The 17,177-nt window shown below is 42.9% G+C and overlaps 1 protein-coding gene across 1 annotated transcript in view; it reads right to left on the bottom strand.

Annotated features, from left to right (window-relative positions):
- Positions 1-4,851: 4,851 nt before the first annotated feature.
- Positions 4,852-17,177, bottom strand: part of TBX4 (T-box transcription factor 4) — a 51,548-nt gene continuing 39,222 nt past the window's right edge. The window contains exons 5-8 of the mRNA XM_077836660.1: positions 15,792-15,944; positions 8,136-8,224; positions 7,424-7,665; positions 4,852-5,477 (exon numbers count right to left, since the gene is read on the bottom strand). Coding sequence (XP_077692786.1) covers positions 4,852-5,477; positions 7,424-7,665; positions 8,136-8,224; positions 15,792-15,944 — 1,110 coding nt within the window. The remainder of the gene's footprint in view (positions 5,478-7,423; positions 7,666-8,135; positions 8,225-15,791; positions 15,945-17,177) is intronic.

Genomic DNA, 17,177 nt, shown 5'->3' on the forward strand with positions numbered 1-17,177 from the left:
ACAGTGGTCCCTTCTGGCAATGGACTCCATTAATGTAAGTAGAATTTATTTTTGTTTGGAATATCATATACACCAAAAAACTTGTTGTTCTTTGCCTGTTGTTCTCTATGAAGAGTTTTGTCCAAGGCTTCTTTAACTCCACAAGAGCAGTGTCTAAGGCTTTGTCTACACACAATCTTGGATTGGTTTAATTAAACCAGTTTAGTTAAGACAGTGCATACTCCTATATGGTCACTACAGCTGGTCAAATTCTTTCATTCAAAATGTTTTGACAAAAAATACTTTTTTTTTCAAAATGGAAATGTTGGGGGGAAATGTCTATTTTTTTATTAAATGTTTCAGGCTTTTTGCCAAATCAATTTTTAGCTAAAAATTGTCATTGCTGAACAGTTTTTTTAAAATGCTGTTTTTGTAGATCGATTTTTAGAAAAAAGATTTCATTGTTGTCAACTTTTGTCACTATCAGCTCTAGTGGATACTTGTTTTGATTTGAGTGGGTTATTTGGTTTATCTTAAACGGCTTCCTAATTGACTTAAACTAAACCAAAATAAGCCTGGTTTAAATCACAATAATGGTGTCAGGCTTTTGCATTAATTTAACTAAATAAAACAGTTTAAAAATCACACTTCAAGTTAAATGAGTGCAATTCTCTAGGTATACAATCCCTGAGGCTGAAGATAAATGGCAACCAGATTATGCTGACCCTTTATAGTTCCCACTTCTTAGTCACTTCAGTCCCTTTCCACTTACCTAGTACTCCTCTTATAGCTGGCTATTTGCTTACAATCTTAAAACAAAAAGCAGAACTAGGACGCAAAATCCACCACTAAGCATGAGAGGCGATCCCTAAAGCAGTCAGAAAGGTGGGTTTTAGACTCCCATTTAATTCTTATCTGACTCCACATCTTGATTCTAAAATTGTTCTTTCTAAGAGAGAGACAATGGCTCCTGACTCTCTCATGAGAGTGTCTTACTAAGATTAAAGAAAAGGAGTACTTGTGGCACCTTAGAGACTAATAAATTGGTTAGTCTCTAAGGTGCCATAAGTACTCCTTTTCTTTTTGCGAATACAGACTAACACGGCTGTTACTCTGAAACCTGTTACTAAGATTAATATACATTCTTTATTGAATGGGACCCTTTGTCTTAGGGTTCCCAATGTTTCCCCTTTTTAATAAAGTGACACTGTAGCTTGTTGAGGGGAGATAAATTTTAAATCCTTACTTTCTTCATCAGCAAGTTGGCCAGGTTGTGATTTCCCTGAAATCTTCAAGCACTCTTAGAGCTCCATCCAGCAAAGTCTGAGTACTTTCTTCCCACTGGGCATTCAAACTAATTCAGCATGTTATAGGAGGTACTGAGCACTTCCCTGGATCAGGCTCTTATTTTCTAAAATTGTCATCTCTTGCTGTTCAAAGACCAGTGGGGAATCTCGACTGGCTAATGAAGAGATGACTTTTTCTCCTAATGGAATGTTCCACTCTAACCATCCCACCAGGGGAGTTTTCGTCTTTAAAGAAATATTTTTTTCTATACAAGCTGCAAAAAGAATTATTTAATGACATCATAAATTAAGACAGAGAGGCCCAAATATTCCAAACTGTAGAGAGGCATTTGAGCCTGGAAAAAAACATTGTGTGTATATGCCAAAAACACCCAGTTATTCCAGCTTTAGGCCTCTGTCAAGTACGTGAGCTGCCAATGATCCCAGACTAGTGGTTTTTTTGGCATGAATTAATTTTAGCTTGTTTAATTTCTGGTGTTTGTATTAATCTGTAGACTAAGTAAGTAAGACTAATGTATTTAGAGTGAGGGCCAAATTCAGAGTTGGCATAAGTACTATTCAAGGCAGCGGAGCTCAGCCCAACTTGCTTCAGTGTCACATTTGGACCCCAACCTTTACAAAAATGTACTTCCACTGATGGTAATGGGAGTTATGCATAGGTTCTTAATGTCTCAATAGAAAACAGACATATCCAGCTTTTTCCCAACCCCTCTCAATGTTTGCTTTAATGGAAGCCCCCACACAAGAAGTCTGAAAGCATTACTTCCACATTGTGCTCATCTTCCAAATATTGCAGGACTTTTCAACCTTAGGTTAATCTTGTACCCCATTCCCCAGCAGAGTAGCACACTGATACGGCTGTGTATGCAAATCCCTTGCAACAAGCCACAGTGCATTGAATGTAACTGGTTTTAAAATGGAAAGGACAACTGTTCAGGGGAAGGGGTACTATTCCTACCAAAAGAAAAGGGGATTATTTATATATTTATATATATATAATATATTGGTAAAACAGGCAAAAGAATCCAGAGTAGCTGGTCACCGGGACTGTAGGCTCCTGGGCCCCATAAATTTTAGGAAGTGGTTGCAGCACCAGTCTCTTCTAGTGTTGACTCAGTGTCACTATGACAAATGAAAATGTGCACTTCAGCCTCTGTCCAGTGACACCTCCGTTACCGTTTTCCCCCTTAAGTCTTGGGATGTTGCTTTTAATTATAAATGCCCTTCAGACATGTAAAGATACACCATTTTGGTGCTTTCATTTTGCATGTAGGGTAAGGATTCTTCTCCTCCTCAACATGAGTGCTTTGCAGCATGGTCTATCACTGTCAACTTTTTGTTTCTAGAGCTTGAGTGTCTCAATTTAAAAAAAAAAACGACAAAAAACCTGGAAATAGGCATTTAAAATATAACTGAGAGGCTGAGAGCTGGTAAAGGTCAAGTATGCAGCCTGGGAAAGAGTAAGATTTATATTACGACAGAGGGAAAGATCAGATGTCCAATGACTTACCACAGCACATTTTATACCAATTATTGAAATGCACCCAGAGACAGTTTATAGTAATAAAATGGCTTTATGTTCTGATATGTAAAATTAAATGTCCATGCTATGTAACAAAACATTTAAAAATTCCACACCACCTGTATCTAATGTGGTTTCATCTGTGTTATATATGTCTTTTGTCTAACGAATTCTTAGTTTTTACAGCAAGTGTGTAATTAAAAAAATCTTAAATAGATGTCTTTCAAAAAAAAAAAAAACCCTCGCAACATTCATTTTTATTAAGTATTTCATTTGTAAAAAGCAAAGCTGAATTGGACAGGTGGCCTGCATTTGTGATATATATTTTTTTTATATATATATATATATATATAAATAGCTATTCAGCATGCAAAAATTGTAGTGATTTCCCAAATCTGATTACAAAGTCCACACATACTGTCTCTTGAATGGGATATGAATGTCCTGGCTAAAAATAACCTTCACTTCAGTGCCCTTGGGCTTGTCTAGCTTAAACATCATCTTCATCAATCTCTCCTCATTGGAATGGATTCAGCAAAGAGCAGAAATGACTTCAATTTTTTATATTTTTTTTTTTTTGCCCTCCACCTATTCATTGACTGCTTGGCAAACAGGACAAAATTATTAATGGCTAAAGGCCAAATTCTGTACTGTTTAATTGAACCAAACTCCCACTATTATTTCTATGTATCCTTCTATTTGTTCTACAGTAACAGCTGGTGGTCCTGCATTGGACTGGAGAATTAATGTGCTCTATGTACATAGGTTTCAGAGTAGCAGCTGTGTTAATCCGTATTCGCAAAAAGAAAAGGAGTACTTGTGGCACCTTAGAGACTAACAAATTTAACGAGTTTTTTCATGAAGTTGATAGATTTCTACTCCATACGGCTAAATTCAGTGCCTTGCATAATGACAGGTTTCAGAGTTGGTCTCTAAGGTGCCACAAGTACTCCTTTTCTTTCTATATACATAGAGGAAGATGCAATTCCTTCCCAACAAAACTATTCAATTGCAATTAGTGGGAGTTTTGTTTAATAAAGAATGCAGAATTTCCCCCCTAAGTGTCCATTTCTCATAATGGCTGGGTTTTTGTTCGTTTAGATGAATGGATGGATGAATTCTTGCAGGCCTTTGATCATTGAAGGCGGTATCCTTCTATTTGTCATCTGGAAATAATTCCACAGTAAAAATATTAGCAACAAATATATTGGTCACAGCTTTTCACACCTCCACTGATACTTTTGTCCATTGCAAAATCTGACAACTTTAATTAAAAAAGACACTAAGTGTTGGGAAAAAAAATTGGTCCACTGTCTCCATCATCCTTGAAACAACTCCCTTCAGTTCAGTGCAAAGAAAATGTGTATTTAGGGCCTATTACACTGTGAAATAGTATCCGCCATTTCTAGAGCCATTTAAAACTAGACAGGACAAATCTCAAGCCATTATACTGCAAGGAATCAGTATGGTGCAGTGTCTGGGAGAAACGGAACCAGGCATCAGATGACATGGGCAAGTCACTTCACTGAGATTCTGCTTGCCTGGCTATAAACTGGCTGATAATGCTTATCCACTGCTGAGGATAGAAAAAGAAACAATCCTAGATGAAAAGAGCTCTGACTTACAGACGTTGGACTATGTGCTCTTTTGTCTTAGTTTTTGTGGCTCATGAAGTCATAGAGCCATAACAATTAAAGGGTAATAATTTCCCCCAAAATCTGCTGTTTTAAACAAAGAAAAAGGACCAGCCATCACATTTTAGTCATTCGGATGGTTCTTAGGGGCCAGTAGGACTGAATTAATTTAGAAAAGATTGGTGAATCCAGGCCATTGATCCGAGAGTTACTTTGTACAGAATTGTTATTTCCATTGAATTGTATGTGTGTAAAGATACAAATGCCTCATACACACACTCACACACACACCCACCCTTTGGAAATGTACATGTGTGTAGGTTTCACTGAAGTGCAAGTTACCCACAGGAATTAACACTGAAGTAACATTGTTCAGGAGCAGTCAAACTAGCTGTTTTGTTCCTTAGAATCATCCATCAGTCCAGTTTTCCACAGTCCCCATTCCTGAATGGTATGGTAATGAAGATTCCCTCGAGAGTGAAAAGCTTTGTGAGTACAGAAATTCGTTTGCTGTGTTTAAGTGCGGAGATGGGGGCTTCCTCTCGCAAACAGATGGGTGCACTCTTTCCCTCGGGAAGGATGAGGGAGGAACTCGCTCCCGAACCTGAGACTGTGACAGTTGATTGTAGACACTGAAGGGACTATTACCTGGTGGTTGTGAGCTTTGACTTGTGATAGAGGGGAGTCTTGGCATCATGGTGGTGGTAGTAAAATGAGCAGGGAAAGGCTGATAAGGCACAGTTTCCATTGTCTGAACACTGTAGCTGGTGTAAGGTGCAACAGAAGTCCACATATTGCAGCTCAAAGGGGGAGGGGGAGGAGGTGGCAAGTCATCAACTGTTGAGACACCTGCAATTTCAGCCCCAGAACCTGAGTACATACAAGCTTCCCTAGGTGTCACCTCACTGCAATAGGAAGGGCTTAACATTTGCTGGTCATATGGAGGTGGCGAACGAAAATAATGATCTTCTCCTACAGAAGAGGAGGCTTCCAGATAGGAGCGTTTGCAGGGCAGGTCTAAATGCCGAGCACTTTCTGTGAACAAAGAAATAAGCATTTAGGGAAAGGGTGCCTGTGTAACAGCATTTAACATTACATTGTCAAGCCCTCGGAAAGCTTATGGATTCTCCTTAAAAGTATGTGAATCTTACAATCATTTTACTGGGTTACTTGCATTGTTATTCAGGCTAATCCAGTTAAGCTACTTCATTTTGAAAAACAATATTTAATATTAAAAAGGCATTACACTGTTAATGTTAGTCTAATCCAATCAGCCTTAAAGCATTTTTTGGCTACATTTATCAGCTTAAATAAATGACCTGGGCTACTACTTTTACAGCTAGAGATTACTTTTCATTCATCCAGATAACTGAGGACCACGACTCTTCTGACAAATTCAAGAAGTCTTTTAAAATGTCTTATCGCAACCTTTCTTCCTGTCCTCACAAAAATTACTATACATTTACCAGGTATTCATGACAAGGGCTGCAGAAATATTTCAAGATAAAACCAAGGGAGAGTGCTCTGGTAAGGATTTCTGCTATGTGCTGGAGAAGCTGTCTCCTTTCAATGGACTTTGAGTGCTGCGTATGTGGTTTACCAGCATTCTATCATTAGGAACTATTATTTACTGTAGGAGAAGCAGCAACTCTCCCAGCAGATATTAAAGTTTTGCATTGCAGTTCTTATTACCTGTGTCTTTAAATTTTCACCAAGGCTGAGATTAATTAGCAGCAAATGAGACATGGTAGTATAAGGATTTTTCTCTGCAAAGCCCTTCCATTTAGCTTAAAAACAAAAGAATCTGACATGATCCCATCTGATACTGGTCTGAAGGGAGCAGTGTGTACTTAAACGCTGGTTACAGTTAAAAGCTGGCTCAGCAGGCAAAGAAAATGTCTACAGCTAGCTCCTGTAATCAAAAATAGACCACCATTAACAAACTTACTAAAGGCTTGATTCTGAAAAGTGCCGAGCACTTACAACTCCCAGTAATCTCAATGGCAGTTGGAGGAGCTCAGCCCATTTCAGGATCAGGCCTCAGTTGAATAAACTTTCTGATTAAGAATATAAATAGACATCTGTAACTGTTGTTTAATTTACCAACATAATCTCACTCCTTTAGACACATGCCATGATGATCTGCTTTGCTTGCTTGCTCTATTTTAGGGCCTGAGTCTGTCTTTTTTTTTTTTTTTTTTTTGGACTACAGTAAGTAGAGTAATAAGCACTACTCTCAATAGCGTTTGCAGGATCAGGACTTAGAGCTAATCTCCAGCCCTCTGGAATCAGCAGAAAGACTTGCACTGATTCCAGTGGGCTTTGGATCAGGCCCTTCACCTGCTCTTCAAGGTGGCAAATGTGAGTTTGTAAAGCACCATAACCACTGTGGCACTATAGACATGGTACATAATAAATCACTGATGGCAATATCCTGTCACCTTTCTGATGACCTGAACTTTATTCCATGAGGAGTACTGGGTTTGTTTCAGTGAGACCATTCACACGTACTACTCAGTGTGAGTAAAGGTGGTAGAGTTGAGCCTCTAGTGTGTCATAAGAGTTGTTTCTAGAGTCTCCTTTCTTATAAAATTGATGCACTTCATTGAACACATTTAAAGTGCATAGACAAATGGCACAGAGTTAGAGTACAAATGGATTTGCTTGTAGGCTATATTTTGAGCTCCGATAATTTAGTACTTGAATTTCCTACATTAAAAAATTGCATCATGAATGTAGACTTCCAAAATATCACTTCCCTTAGCATCTTAACATTGTTTTCAGGGCCTGAATATTCTGGCAAACCACTGAGCATTCATAACTTGCAATGAAGGCGGCAGGTGCGGCGCACCTTGAAGGGTTGTGCTCAAAATACTATCCAATCAGAAGTGCTTTGCAATAGAGCAGCACAGCTCTCCTGGCCCTGGAGAGACAGGAAAAGGTGCCAAGTATATGGAGGAAGATCTGTAAAGGTCTGTTACCTCTTCTTTTCAGGCAGTGATAAAAGAGCCCTGAATCTCTCTGTGCTGTGAAGGTGTTGAGTGGTAGATCTTGAGTATCCGAAGCAGCAAACGGCATGTGAGCACCATTCTCATATTGATAATGCTGAAGGGTCTGGTGATTCCCATGGAGTGGGTTGACATCTGTTTTTGTTGAAAGCTGGCCATGAGTGGAAACCAACCTCTGCCTCATGATGCTTTTGGAAATCACTGGATATTCTTTGCTGCAGGAGAGAAAAGTTATTTACTAGTTAGACAGCAGTCAGCCCTTGCAGGACAAAACGCTACTACTTTAGCATTCCGATAGCACCTTGCAGCCAAGGATTTCAAGGCACTTTACTTAAAAAAAAGAATTAACTGAGTTTCACAACCACTCTGTGGTGGTAGGTGAGTATTATAACAACTGTATCACAGCTTGAGCCACAGAAAGGTTGAGAATTGTGCAAATGGGTGGCTGAGCTAGGCTTAGAACCCTGGAGCCCCTTGCTCCTAATCATAAGCCCACATTTGCTCTCCCAAAGTCCTGTTACCATATATTATTGGATTGGAACACACACACAAACCCCACTGAATGCAAACACATACTGCATTGAATACATACACACACATTGCATCAAAGCTCTCTGGCTGCAGCTCTTAGAACCATATACTGTATTCTAAACAGCTGCCATCTCATTGCTCTTTTTATCCACACCTTTGTAGCCGGGCCACACGCAAATCACTGTCATCACTTCCCCGGAATCCCTTGGCAAATGGGTTGTTTTCAATTTTCAGCTGGGTTATCTTTAAAAGAATGAAACGAAAAAGGAGTCAGTTAATAGTGTATCAGAACCACGTGTATGGTTGTGGGACTAGGTTTGTAGATCTGAAAAGATACGTGTAAAAAAGCAGCATCCAGTGGCGTTCAGCGGCTATTTCCTGCACCGCTTCAGTCACCTAAAGATGCTATGGCAGAAGAGGCTGGATTAGTTGAAAGTTAGAGGGGCCTGAGCTGCAAAGTTTGGTTCTGGAGCTGAACTTTCCCCAAAGGCCTTTCTCCCCACCCCCCTTCCCCAGGGTTGAAGGCAGATAGTTTGGGCTTGAGATTAGGGCACAGTTAGCACCTGACCTCAGTTAGGACTGACTGTTTTTATTCAGTGACCATCCCCCCTGCTCCCCACTCCCTGACCACCCCCAGGACCCCCACCCCATCCAATCTCCCCTGTTCCACACCCCCTGACTATCCAACCCTCCCTGCTCTCCCCACCCCACATTAGCTGTGGGGTGGGGGAAAGGAGGGCTCAGTCCTTTCCCTGCTCGTTTGGCTGCTCTCCCTGGCAGTCGGGCAGGGCTCGCTCCCTGTCTGGGTTTGGCTGCTGGGGACAGAGACCAAGCATGCTGGAGGTGGACGGGGGCCCTGGCTTGCTCTGCCCCTGTCCCCGGCAGCAGGGCCCAGGCCCCTTGACCGTCCCCGACCTCCCCCTGACCTTGCTGCCCTGGGCACCCAGTCTGGCCGCGCTGTAACCGTGCTGCCTGGCCGAAGCTGCAGCCACGCTGCCCAGGTGCTCGGGGACCTGTGACTGCGAGGGGCTAGTCTCCACCATGGTGCCGGGGAGTTGGGCTGGCTCCTCTGCAAGCCTGTCCTGACCCCGCTCCCTGGCAGGAGCTTGGGGGCCAGAGGGAAGGGTCCTGCGGGCTGGATGTGGCCCGCAGGTCGTAGTTTGCCCCCCTCTCTTCTAGCCATTTCCCTTATGGCTGAGAAGAATTACTACTGCTTTATAGTGGCTGTTATCCAGAAATAGGCTAGCCTTCTCCAGAGACTAAGTCCACCACAGTGATCCACACCCCTCAGCCTGAGATCCATTTCTATAACTTCATGAAAATTTTGCAAAAAATAAAAAACACAAACTAGAGGAAGTTATGGGGCCTGGTGTAAAATTTCATTTAAAAATATTCCACTCCAATAAAAACACAAGTAAACAAGCCACATCTCTCATCCCCCCCGCCCTCCGCAAACACACACATGAAATTAAAACCGCACCCAAGCAAAGTCATAGGAAAGAGTGTTGTGCTGCAGGGTCGTCTCTAAACTACGGTCTCTTTTAACACGTTTTTTATGAAGAGATGGCGGGAAGGGCTTCAGACGCTGGGAAATTTCACATTAACACTCAGAGCAAATCCATTAAATCCCCTTAAGCCCTTAGTAATCACTTAATTTAATGTGTCTCCTTTATAAACTATATGTACACAGAAATCACTTCACCCAACATGTTATGCAAATACGCAGCAACATACCCTGCTATCTAACAAGTGCACAGCACCGCTACCCAACCGCTGAGTGAAGAAGAGCTACATCAGGAAGAGTTTATGGAGACAGACTAGAGCTACCAAAGGTGCTCACTCTTTCCCTCTATCTTTGCAAACAGTGCTATGGAATCTTTAAGGCTCAGAAATGATCAGGCACTCAGTTTTACTGCTGAAGAAAGAGGGCATCTCCCCCAGCACAGGGCCGGGCCAAGCCAACCTCTGGGGAAAGGCACACAGACATCCACAGATGAAGGTCAGAAGGGACCATTATGGTCATCTCCGCTGCCATCACACAGGCCTTAAACGTTCACTTGGTAATTTCTGCATCAAGCAGACTATAGTTGCACTAGAGCCTATCTTTAAGCCAGACAGCTGAGTGAAAGACTTCAAGGGATTGCAGTTCCATCAGCTCTGTCTTCCCACGTAATTTGTTCTAATGGTGTTTCAGTAGCTATGGCATCACCAAACCTAATTCTTACAGCACCTGGCGTTTTCCTTGGTGACCCCTCAGGGCCCCATTCAGGCTTAAACTCACACTTGATGATGATAAACTCCGGGTGATACATCCAACCTTGTACACCGAAGCAGTTGCACGGTGGAGTCTTGTGTCTGATGGTAGTTGTTTGGCTCAGCGCCTCTATGAGTTACAGTGATTGCTTGGACTTTTAGAAAACCACCACAATCCACATCGTTCAGCTTTTTCAGGCAGGAGCACTAGAAATTCTACACAAGCTGTTTTTTGCTCTGGTTGCTAAAACCATAACCATGCGCAAGTAGATGGAGGCTTTTCAGTTCATGAAGGCATGCTTCTGCCCCCCCTGTATTTCAACTTAATTAAAAATGATCATAACCTGGATTTGCCGAAGATATTCGTGAAAACAAGGCTTTGATGAAAAAAACTCAGCCAGCCTTGGAGCTGTTAAACCCGGAATGACGCTATTGCCTTCCCCGGGTTTACACCATTGTAATGTAGGGAACACACAAAAAAAACCCTTAGCCTTATGGTGCAGAGCTAAAAATAGTAGTGTAGATGTTTGGGCTGATTTCGGAGACCCAGTGAGCAGGGAAGGGCTCAGAGCCTTGGCTCTAGCTCAAGCCCCAACACCTATACTGTTGTTGCAAGGGTGAATCAGTTGACCTGCCACGGGGGGGCGGGGGTTTGAAAATTTTACCCATAGTCTGAGCAGAGAGGAGTTTGCCCCAAAGTCATCTGGCAGTAACTTTCATGCCAGTACCTTAAATGTTTCCTCAAGGAACAATAAAACTCCTTACACAACACACAGCTAGCAGCCTTGTGTGCGCACGCCCGCATCTAGCAGGTCATGCGAAGAAGGATGCTTTGCATGGGAAAGAGCTTTTAATAACTTTCCTACTGATTTGAAGCAGTCCCTGGAGCAATGACACTCAAACCACTTTGGTTAATACCAACTTTAAGTGGCTCTGAAGACGTGGGGACAGCAAACATGTCAAAGAAATGTGTGTTTTAAAAACTGAAACCCATCCCTATAAAACAATGGTAAAGGGCCTGGGCCTGCTGCTGTGTCAATGGTGCAACTCCCAGTGACTTCAGCAGGAGTAAGGTAGAGCTCATCTCCAGGTTTACTGCACCATCCCCGGCCTCAGGAGCTCCTCTCTTGTGGATCACATGTAACATGATACCAAGGAAATAAAAATATTTAAGCAATAGAGACTGAATGCTAAACAACTGTGAATTACAAGGCTATAAAGCTTTCGTCAGTGATGTCCTCACTCGCATTAGGGCTTGCAGTTCACACTTGCTAGTTGGTCTTTCTATATTTCCTCCTCTTGCCTGCGCCCACACAGAACACTTGAATCTTATCAGGGTTTTTCCCACCCTCCTTTAATTTTTCTGCTTCCCGTCATCTATGTTCTTGGATTCTCTGGCTGTCTCCTAACTTTTCCCTCTTGTAATAAAGTTCAGTCTCCTCATCAAGTTTTCCCACAAATCTCTACATTCATTTACTCTCCCCGCCCCTGCTCTCTCAATTCTCTTGCTTTTGTGCACGCTTTGTTTCTTCCTGCTATTCACCCTGAAGCTCATAGGGGTGGCCTTCCAAGTCCCTCCTTAAGCCACACTGTTCTTGTGCCTGATCCTTCAGTTTTTGCCTTCTACTGGTTAACATTGTCAGCTCCATGGGGAAGAGACCCTGTTTACTGCTATTGTGTTTATCAAACCCAATGTACATCTCAAATGTTATGGCAACAATGGGCCACGGTGGTGGAATCTTTGCTCAGATGAAAGGCACCAACCTTTGGAAAATAACTATTCTCAAGGGTTGATTTCTCTGACGCAGCCTGCCTAGCCTCATCTCTTCCAAGCCCTTCCCCTCAGCTCCTCCAAACACATAGTAACAACTGTATGCTCTTCCTCTTCTTCCCACCCGCTGAAAACTGAGATTTAAAATAACTACCACCAGATTATTTATCAGAATACTGACGCAGGGGCTCTGGAAGTGGGCATAATGCATCTCTTCCCAAAGGGTATGTGCAGGCACCCCCAGAACACACATTACCCTCTCTTTGATGCCAACTTTATACAAGTCTAAGAAATACCCTAGACAGACAGATGGCCCTGAGTTAATTTGCTGTTATGGTAACACAAGACCAACACTCAACCTCTTGTCCCCATGCATTTGATTGGAAATGAACATATGAATAATTTCCAGGTGGAGGGAGTGACAATGTGCAAAGGCTATTGCTGGTGTGAAGGGAGCGTACACATATACCGCAGCCCTGAACTCCAGCCAGTCCTACCATGTACTCTCTCTCTCTGCCATGAGGCAGAATCCAGGTAGCCAGCTCCCACCCTGCTGTTGGCTGGCTAAGGGTTTTCTGGCAAGACCATCCAGCATTTGGCTCTTTCAAATAATTTCCAAAAATGTTACGCTAATTAGCATCTGTACTTTCAATAACAGTTTAAAAATTATCCCTTACCGAACAGAACGAAGATTATAAAAGAGCTTCTCTCCCCCAGCATAATGGATTGGCTGGTATTTGTAATCAAAGAAGGGATGTGTCAGTCCATGAATGTAGCCAGCATCGGATGCCACTTTCAATAGCTGTCAGGATCTGCTCTATGCAGACTGTAAACTGAGCCTAGCATGATATTATTGGCTCCATTTTGGCTCTCTTTTTCCCTGCTTTGATTCACTAGTAGATTCTGTAGTAGCCTAACAGCCATCTGAGGAACCACAAGACGCTTAGGGCCTTGCCTGCCTTCCCCCTCAACAGACCAACATGAAGCCACGTAAGGCTTAATTTAATTTCTTTGCTGCTGTAACATGCAGCCTGACTTGGTTCTGCTTCAGTCACAACACATTTTTAAACAAGCCCCTTTTGGCAGCAGAAATAATATTTTCCATTGTGTTCCTGTTATTCTTTTTCTTCAAAGTCATTTGAGACTACTGTTAGGTAGAGACACATGGGAGCTCACATATTAATGCTTTGGGGTTGAAAGTTCCCCCCACTTCAGTGCAAAACCTTTGGCACGTAGGGTGAAATCCTGGCCCCACTGAAGTGGACGGGAGTATTGCCACTGACTTCAACAGAACCAGGCTTTCACCCCTGCCTGCAGCTACCCCAAAAGGGAAGTTTGGGGTAAATATACCAAGAAAGCTCTACTGCCTAGACCTGTGTGTGGGCGGTGTGGAGCTGGGGATTTTACCCAGTGTTGTTATGCTCATTTCAACTGTGAAATCAAGTTCTTGATTCTCTTTCAGAGAAGCTGCCGTTATTAATAAGTGCACCTCAGGCTAGCTGAATATTTCTTAAGCCAAGGAGGTTGGCAATTGGCTGAAATCTGGAAAACAGACTTTTAAAAAGAGGATGTGCAATTCCTGTGGTTCCGGGGGTTTCATTATCTATACCAGAAAGGTTGCTTTTCTAATGAAGAATGTATTATTTAGTTAGCACGGTGGGGTTTTGCTCAAGGCCACACACTGAGTCCATGGCAGAGCGGAGATTAGATCCCAGGAGTCGCTGGCTCCTAGTCCTCTCATGCTGCTGTGCAGCAGGTCTGCACTACCTAGGCTCTGGGGGTCATCAGGTTAAAATCCAGGCAGTGCCAGGTAGCCCTTTATCCTTGTTGGAAGGCACATGGAGTTCTATTTGTTTTACTCTGTCATGACAGTCACTGGCATGGGCGGAGAAGGTCAGATTTTCAAAAGAGCTCAGCTCTCCGCAGCTGTGATAGTTCTCCATATAACTGCTACAGGCTGAGTTCTTTTGAAAATCTGGCCACAAAGATCCCTTGGCTCCTAACAGTTGGTCCTGGTGAATTTACCTCCAGCCACATCACTATGTTATGTGCTGTACAGCCGTTAGCTACCAGCCTTCCCCCCCAGAAGTGGCTGCATGTCAGTTATATTGTAAGTATCACATTTATGAAGCACATAGGGCTCCTTCAGGAGGAAAGGCGCTACTGATGTAAAATATTACGAGTAGCTATTAAACAAGCTCTTCAGTGTGTTTCTGGTTAACCGTGTTTGGGCTACTGGTCATTTCACATTTACAGTCACAGGTTTGGAGCTAGGATCCATATTAGCGTTCAGCCAAGGCTCTCTTTTGCCCGTTTTACTTTGACACACACAGCCATGTTTCCATTGTGATTCTTTGCCCTGGCTCAGTAACTGCATAGGAGTCCAGCCTTCAAATGCAAAATAAAACTGACTCCTACTCCTATGAGGAAAAGATTTAAACAGACCAAAGGGGAGGAGGCATGGTTGGGGCAATCTCCTTCTGTAGGAGGAGTCTGTATCTTGATGAACTGTGCAGATTTTACATTCACTGACACAGGCAGGCCTTTAACAAAACTCAGTTCAGCCTAATACATCCCTCTGGAGGGAGACAAGTATCCTCGTCTCTATTTTACAGATAGGAAAATTATAGCATAGAAGCAGCAAATCGCTAGCAGAGCTTGGAATAGAACCTAGGAGGCCCAATTCCCTAGCCCCGGCTCTTGCTCCTGCACGCACTGCTGAGAGCCGTGGGAAGGTGGCAGCTGACTGGCTGCGCCGTTGTCTAGCCGGCCTGGTGATTACAAAGTCTCAAAATCTGTTGCCTCCTCCCCCTTTGTTTTGGTGGCCTCGTCGGGAGAGGAGACCGCCTCAGATAACCAATCACGCGTCTGCCCCAGCGTTCTTTCCCCATTAGCACTGCCTCTGCCCAGGTTACAAACGCAACAAGCCCCCCTAGACGTGCATTCCTGGTGCTGCAGGAAAACCTGTTTGAACGAATGTGCTGGGAATGACAGGGCCGTTTGTGTAAGAATATGATCCCCCTGCTCCATCTCTGGACAGCTTCAGCTTACACTGACATGGTCTCCAAGGGCTAAATAATGGGGGGGAATAGAGTAAAAGAATGTGTATTAAGTAATTGGTCACATTCCTCTCTCTCTTCTCCAATCAGCTCACTCCTCTTCTCTTCATATGTTGTTGGGCACCTTCCACTTCTCCCCATTTCAGATGGGACCACACCAAATTTACTCACTCCCCTCCTGCTCCAACCCCTCCACTATATGATAATCCATTATGTGCAGCTGAAGTGAGCCCTTCGAGTTTTATATTCCCCAAAAAACAAAACATGCACACACAAACCCACCTTCCCTCATGTCCTAACCACAAGTCAGGCTCTGAGCTGCATTTTTATGGTCACATTCCTTATATGTCTCACTAAATATATATACTGTAATTACTTTTCACTGGAGATTTATGAGCCAGCTTTACTGGTCACTCTTAGATTTGCTTGCTGTTGTGAATGACATTTGAGCATTTATGAGCTCTCAGATTCATTAGTTACGATACTGGTGGAGATTGCCAAGATATTTTTACCCAATACATTTTTCATGCATCCTTTGCTTCACCAGTCTTGCTAACCAATCGCTGTGCTTGGCCATTTCCTGCTGCACAACTGCATCATTAAACACTGTTCCTCAGTGCCCATAACGGTAACACTGTGCTTGTTCCCATCAGTTCGTTTCAGTCTTCAGTGCAGGTCTGCAAAAATTACTCAAAGCTAAAGCACCTTTTGCTGCAAAGCACCGTACCTTGTGATTCTGATAGGAGGTCACCGATATAAAGGATGTCTCTGGAAACACATGTGTGCAGAACGCTGTGTTCTTAGACCCAAAGGCGTTGTTTTCATCTGCTTTCACAATGTGCAGTCTCGGCTGGTATTTATGCATCGAATTAAGAATAATCTGAAAAACAAATAAAAAAGTTTGTTAAAATAGTCATAACCATTCAGTTGGCATCAATAATGGAATAAGTGAATGCAGTAAAATATTACACAAACAGCTCCAGCTGTGTGCTTTGATTTCAGAGAGAAATAAATATAACAGATTGGTGTGCAATCCAGAAACAGGCTTTAGAAATACATTACTGTACTTAATAACACCCAGGACTGTGGTGCATCAGTGGATCTGCCTGTGGAGCTAAGGAGCAGGGAAACATGGGGGCTACAGATCAGGACCAAGGTGTATTTACAGAGCTGTATGGGGAATCCCTGGAGTGTCAAGATTTTCTGCAGATTGGGATTGAGCTGTATTGACAAACCTGTCTGGGGAAGCTAACTCAGCAGCTCGCCTTTATGCTTGTCTCAGTCCAGCAGCCCTTCACAAGCACTATATTTACTCATGTTACAAATAAGTGCCTATATTGGGTGCTGCCTTTAGTGCCAAAACATTACCCCCCCCCCCCGCCTGTCATCTTGGTGCAAGGCTTATTCTCTATCATTGTCCCAGGGGGCCCATTCATCTCTAATGGGAGAGTAAGTCCCCACCCCCACCCATCTTTTCAAAATCCTTATTCCTTGCCACAAACACTGCTGCCCAAAGCTGCCTGTGAATGGCAAGGAGCTGGCCTGTTCTATACAGAGAAGCAAAAGATGCTGGTTCCACTCCCTTTGGGATCTGCTGGTTTGGTTAGCAAAACTTTCAGACTTTGTGCTCTTCAGTACTGACATGAGCAGCAAAAAAACCAGAAGCAAATTTCAGACAAAACAGCAGGTACCACATGGGGCTTTAAAGTCTCCTCATCTGGTTGCACATAACTCTGCCCACAGTAGCTGGCTGCATCATATACCATTTAAATGTAATTTTTATTGTTGACATTTTCCAGACAACCTTCCCTCTCCCCCGTCGCAGAAGAATGAGGAATTTTTGGCATTTTATCAGCTTTGCGTCATTTCTCTTAACCGTTTTGCTGCTATGTTGCAGGGCTTAGAAGTGAGAGGCTCAGTTTATTGCTTGGTTTGTCGTCTTTGCTGTCCCTTCAGGAATCAACCACTGGAAGCACAAATTCATAGAGAAGCGTGGGCAGAGAGCTGAGACTTTTATAAAGAGAAGGTTTTTATTATTAGTCATCAGAGATGAGCCCAAGCTGCAAAATCCAGTTTAGATCTGAACTTTCCCCAAATCAAGAGTGTTCTAATT

Source organism: Eretmochelys imbricata, chromosome 17 (assembly GCF_965152235.1).
Source record: "Eretmochelys imbricata isolate rEreImb1 chromosome 17, rEreImb1.hap1, whole genome shotgun sequence".
NCBI lineage: Eukaryota > Metazoa > Chordata > Testudines > Cheloniidae > Eretmochelys > Eretmochelys imbricata.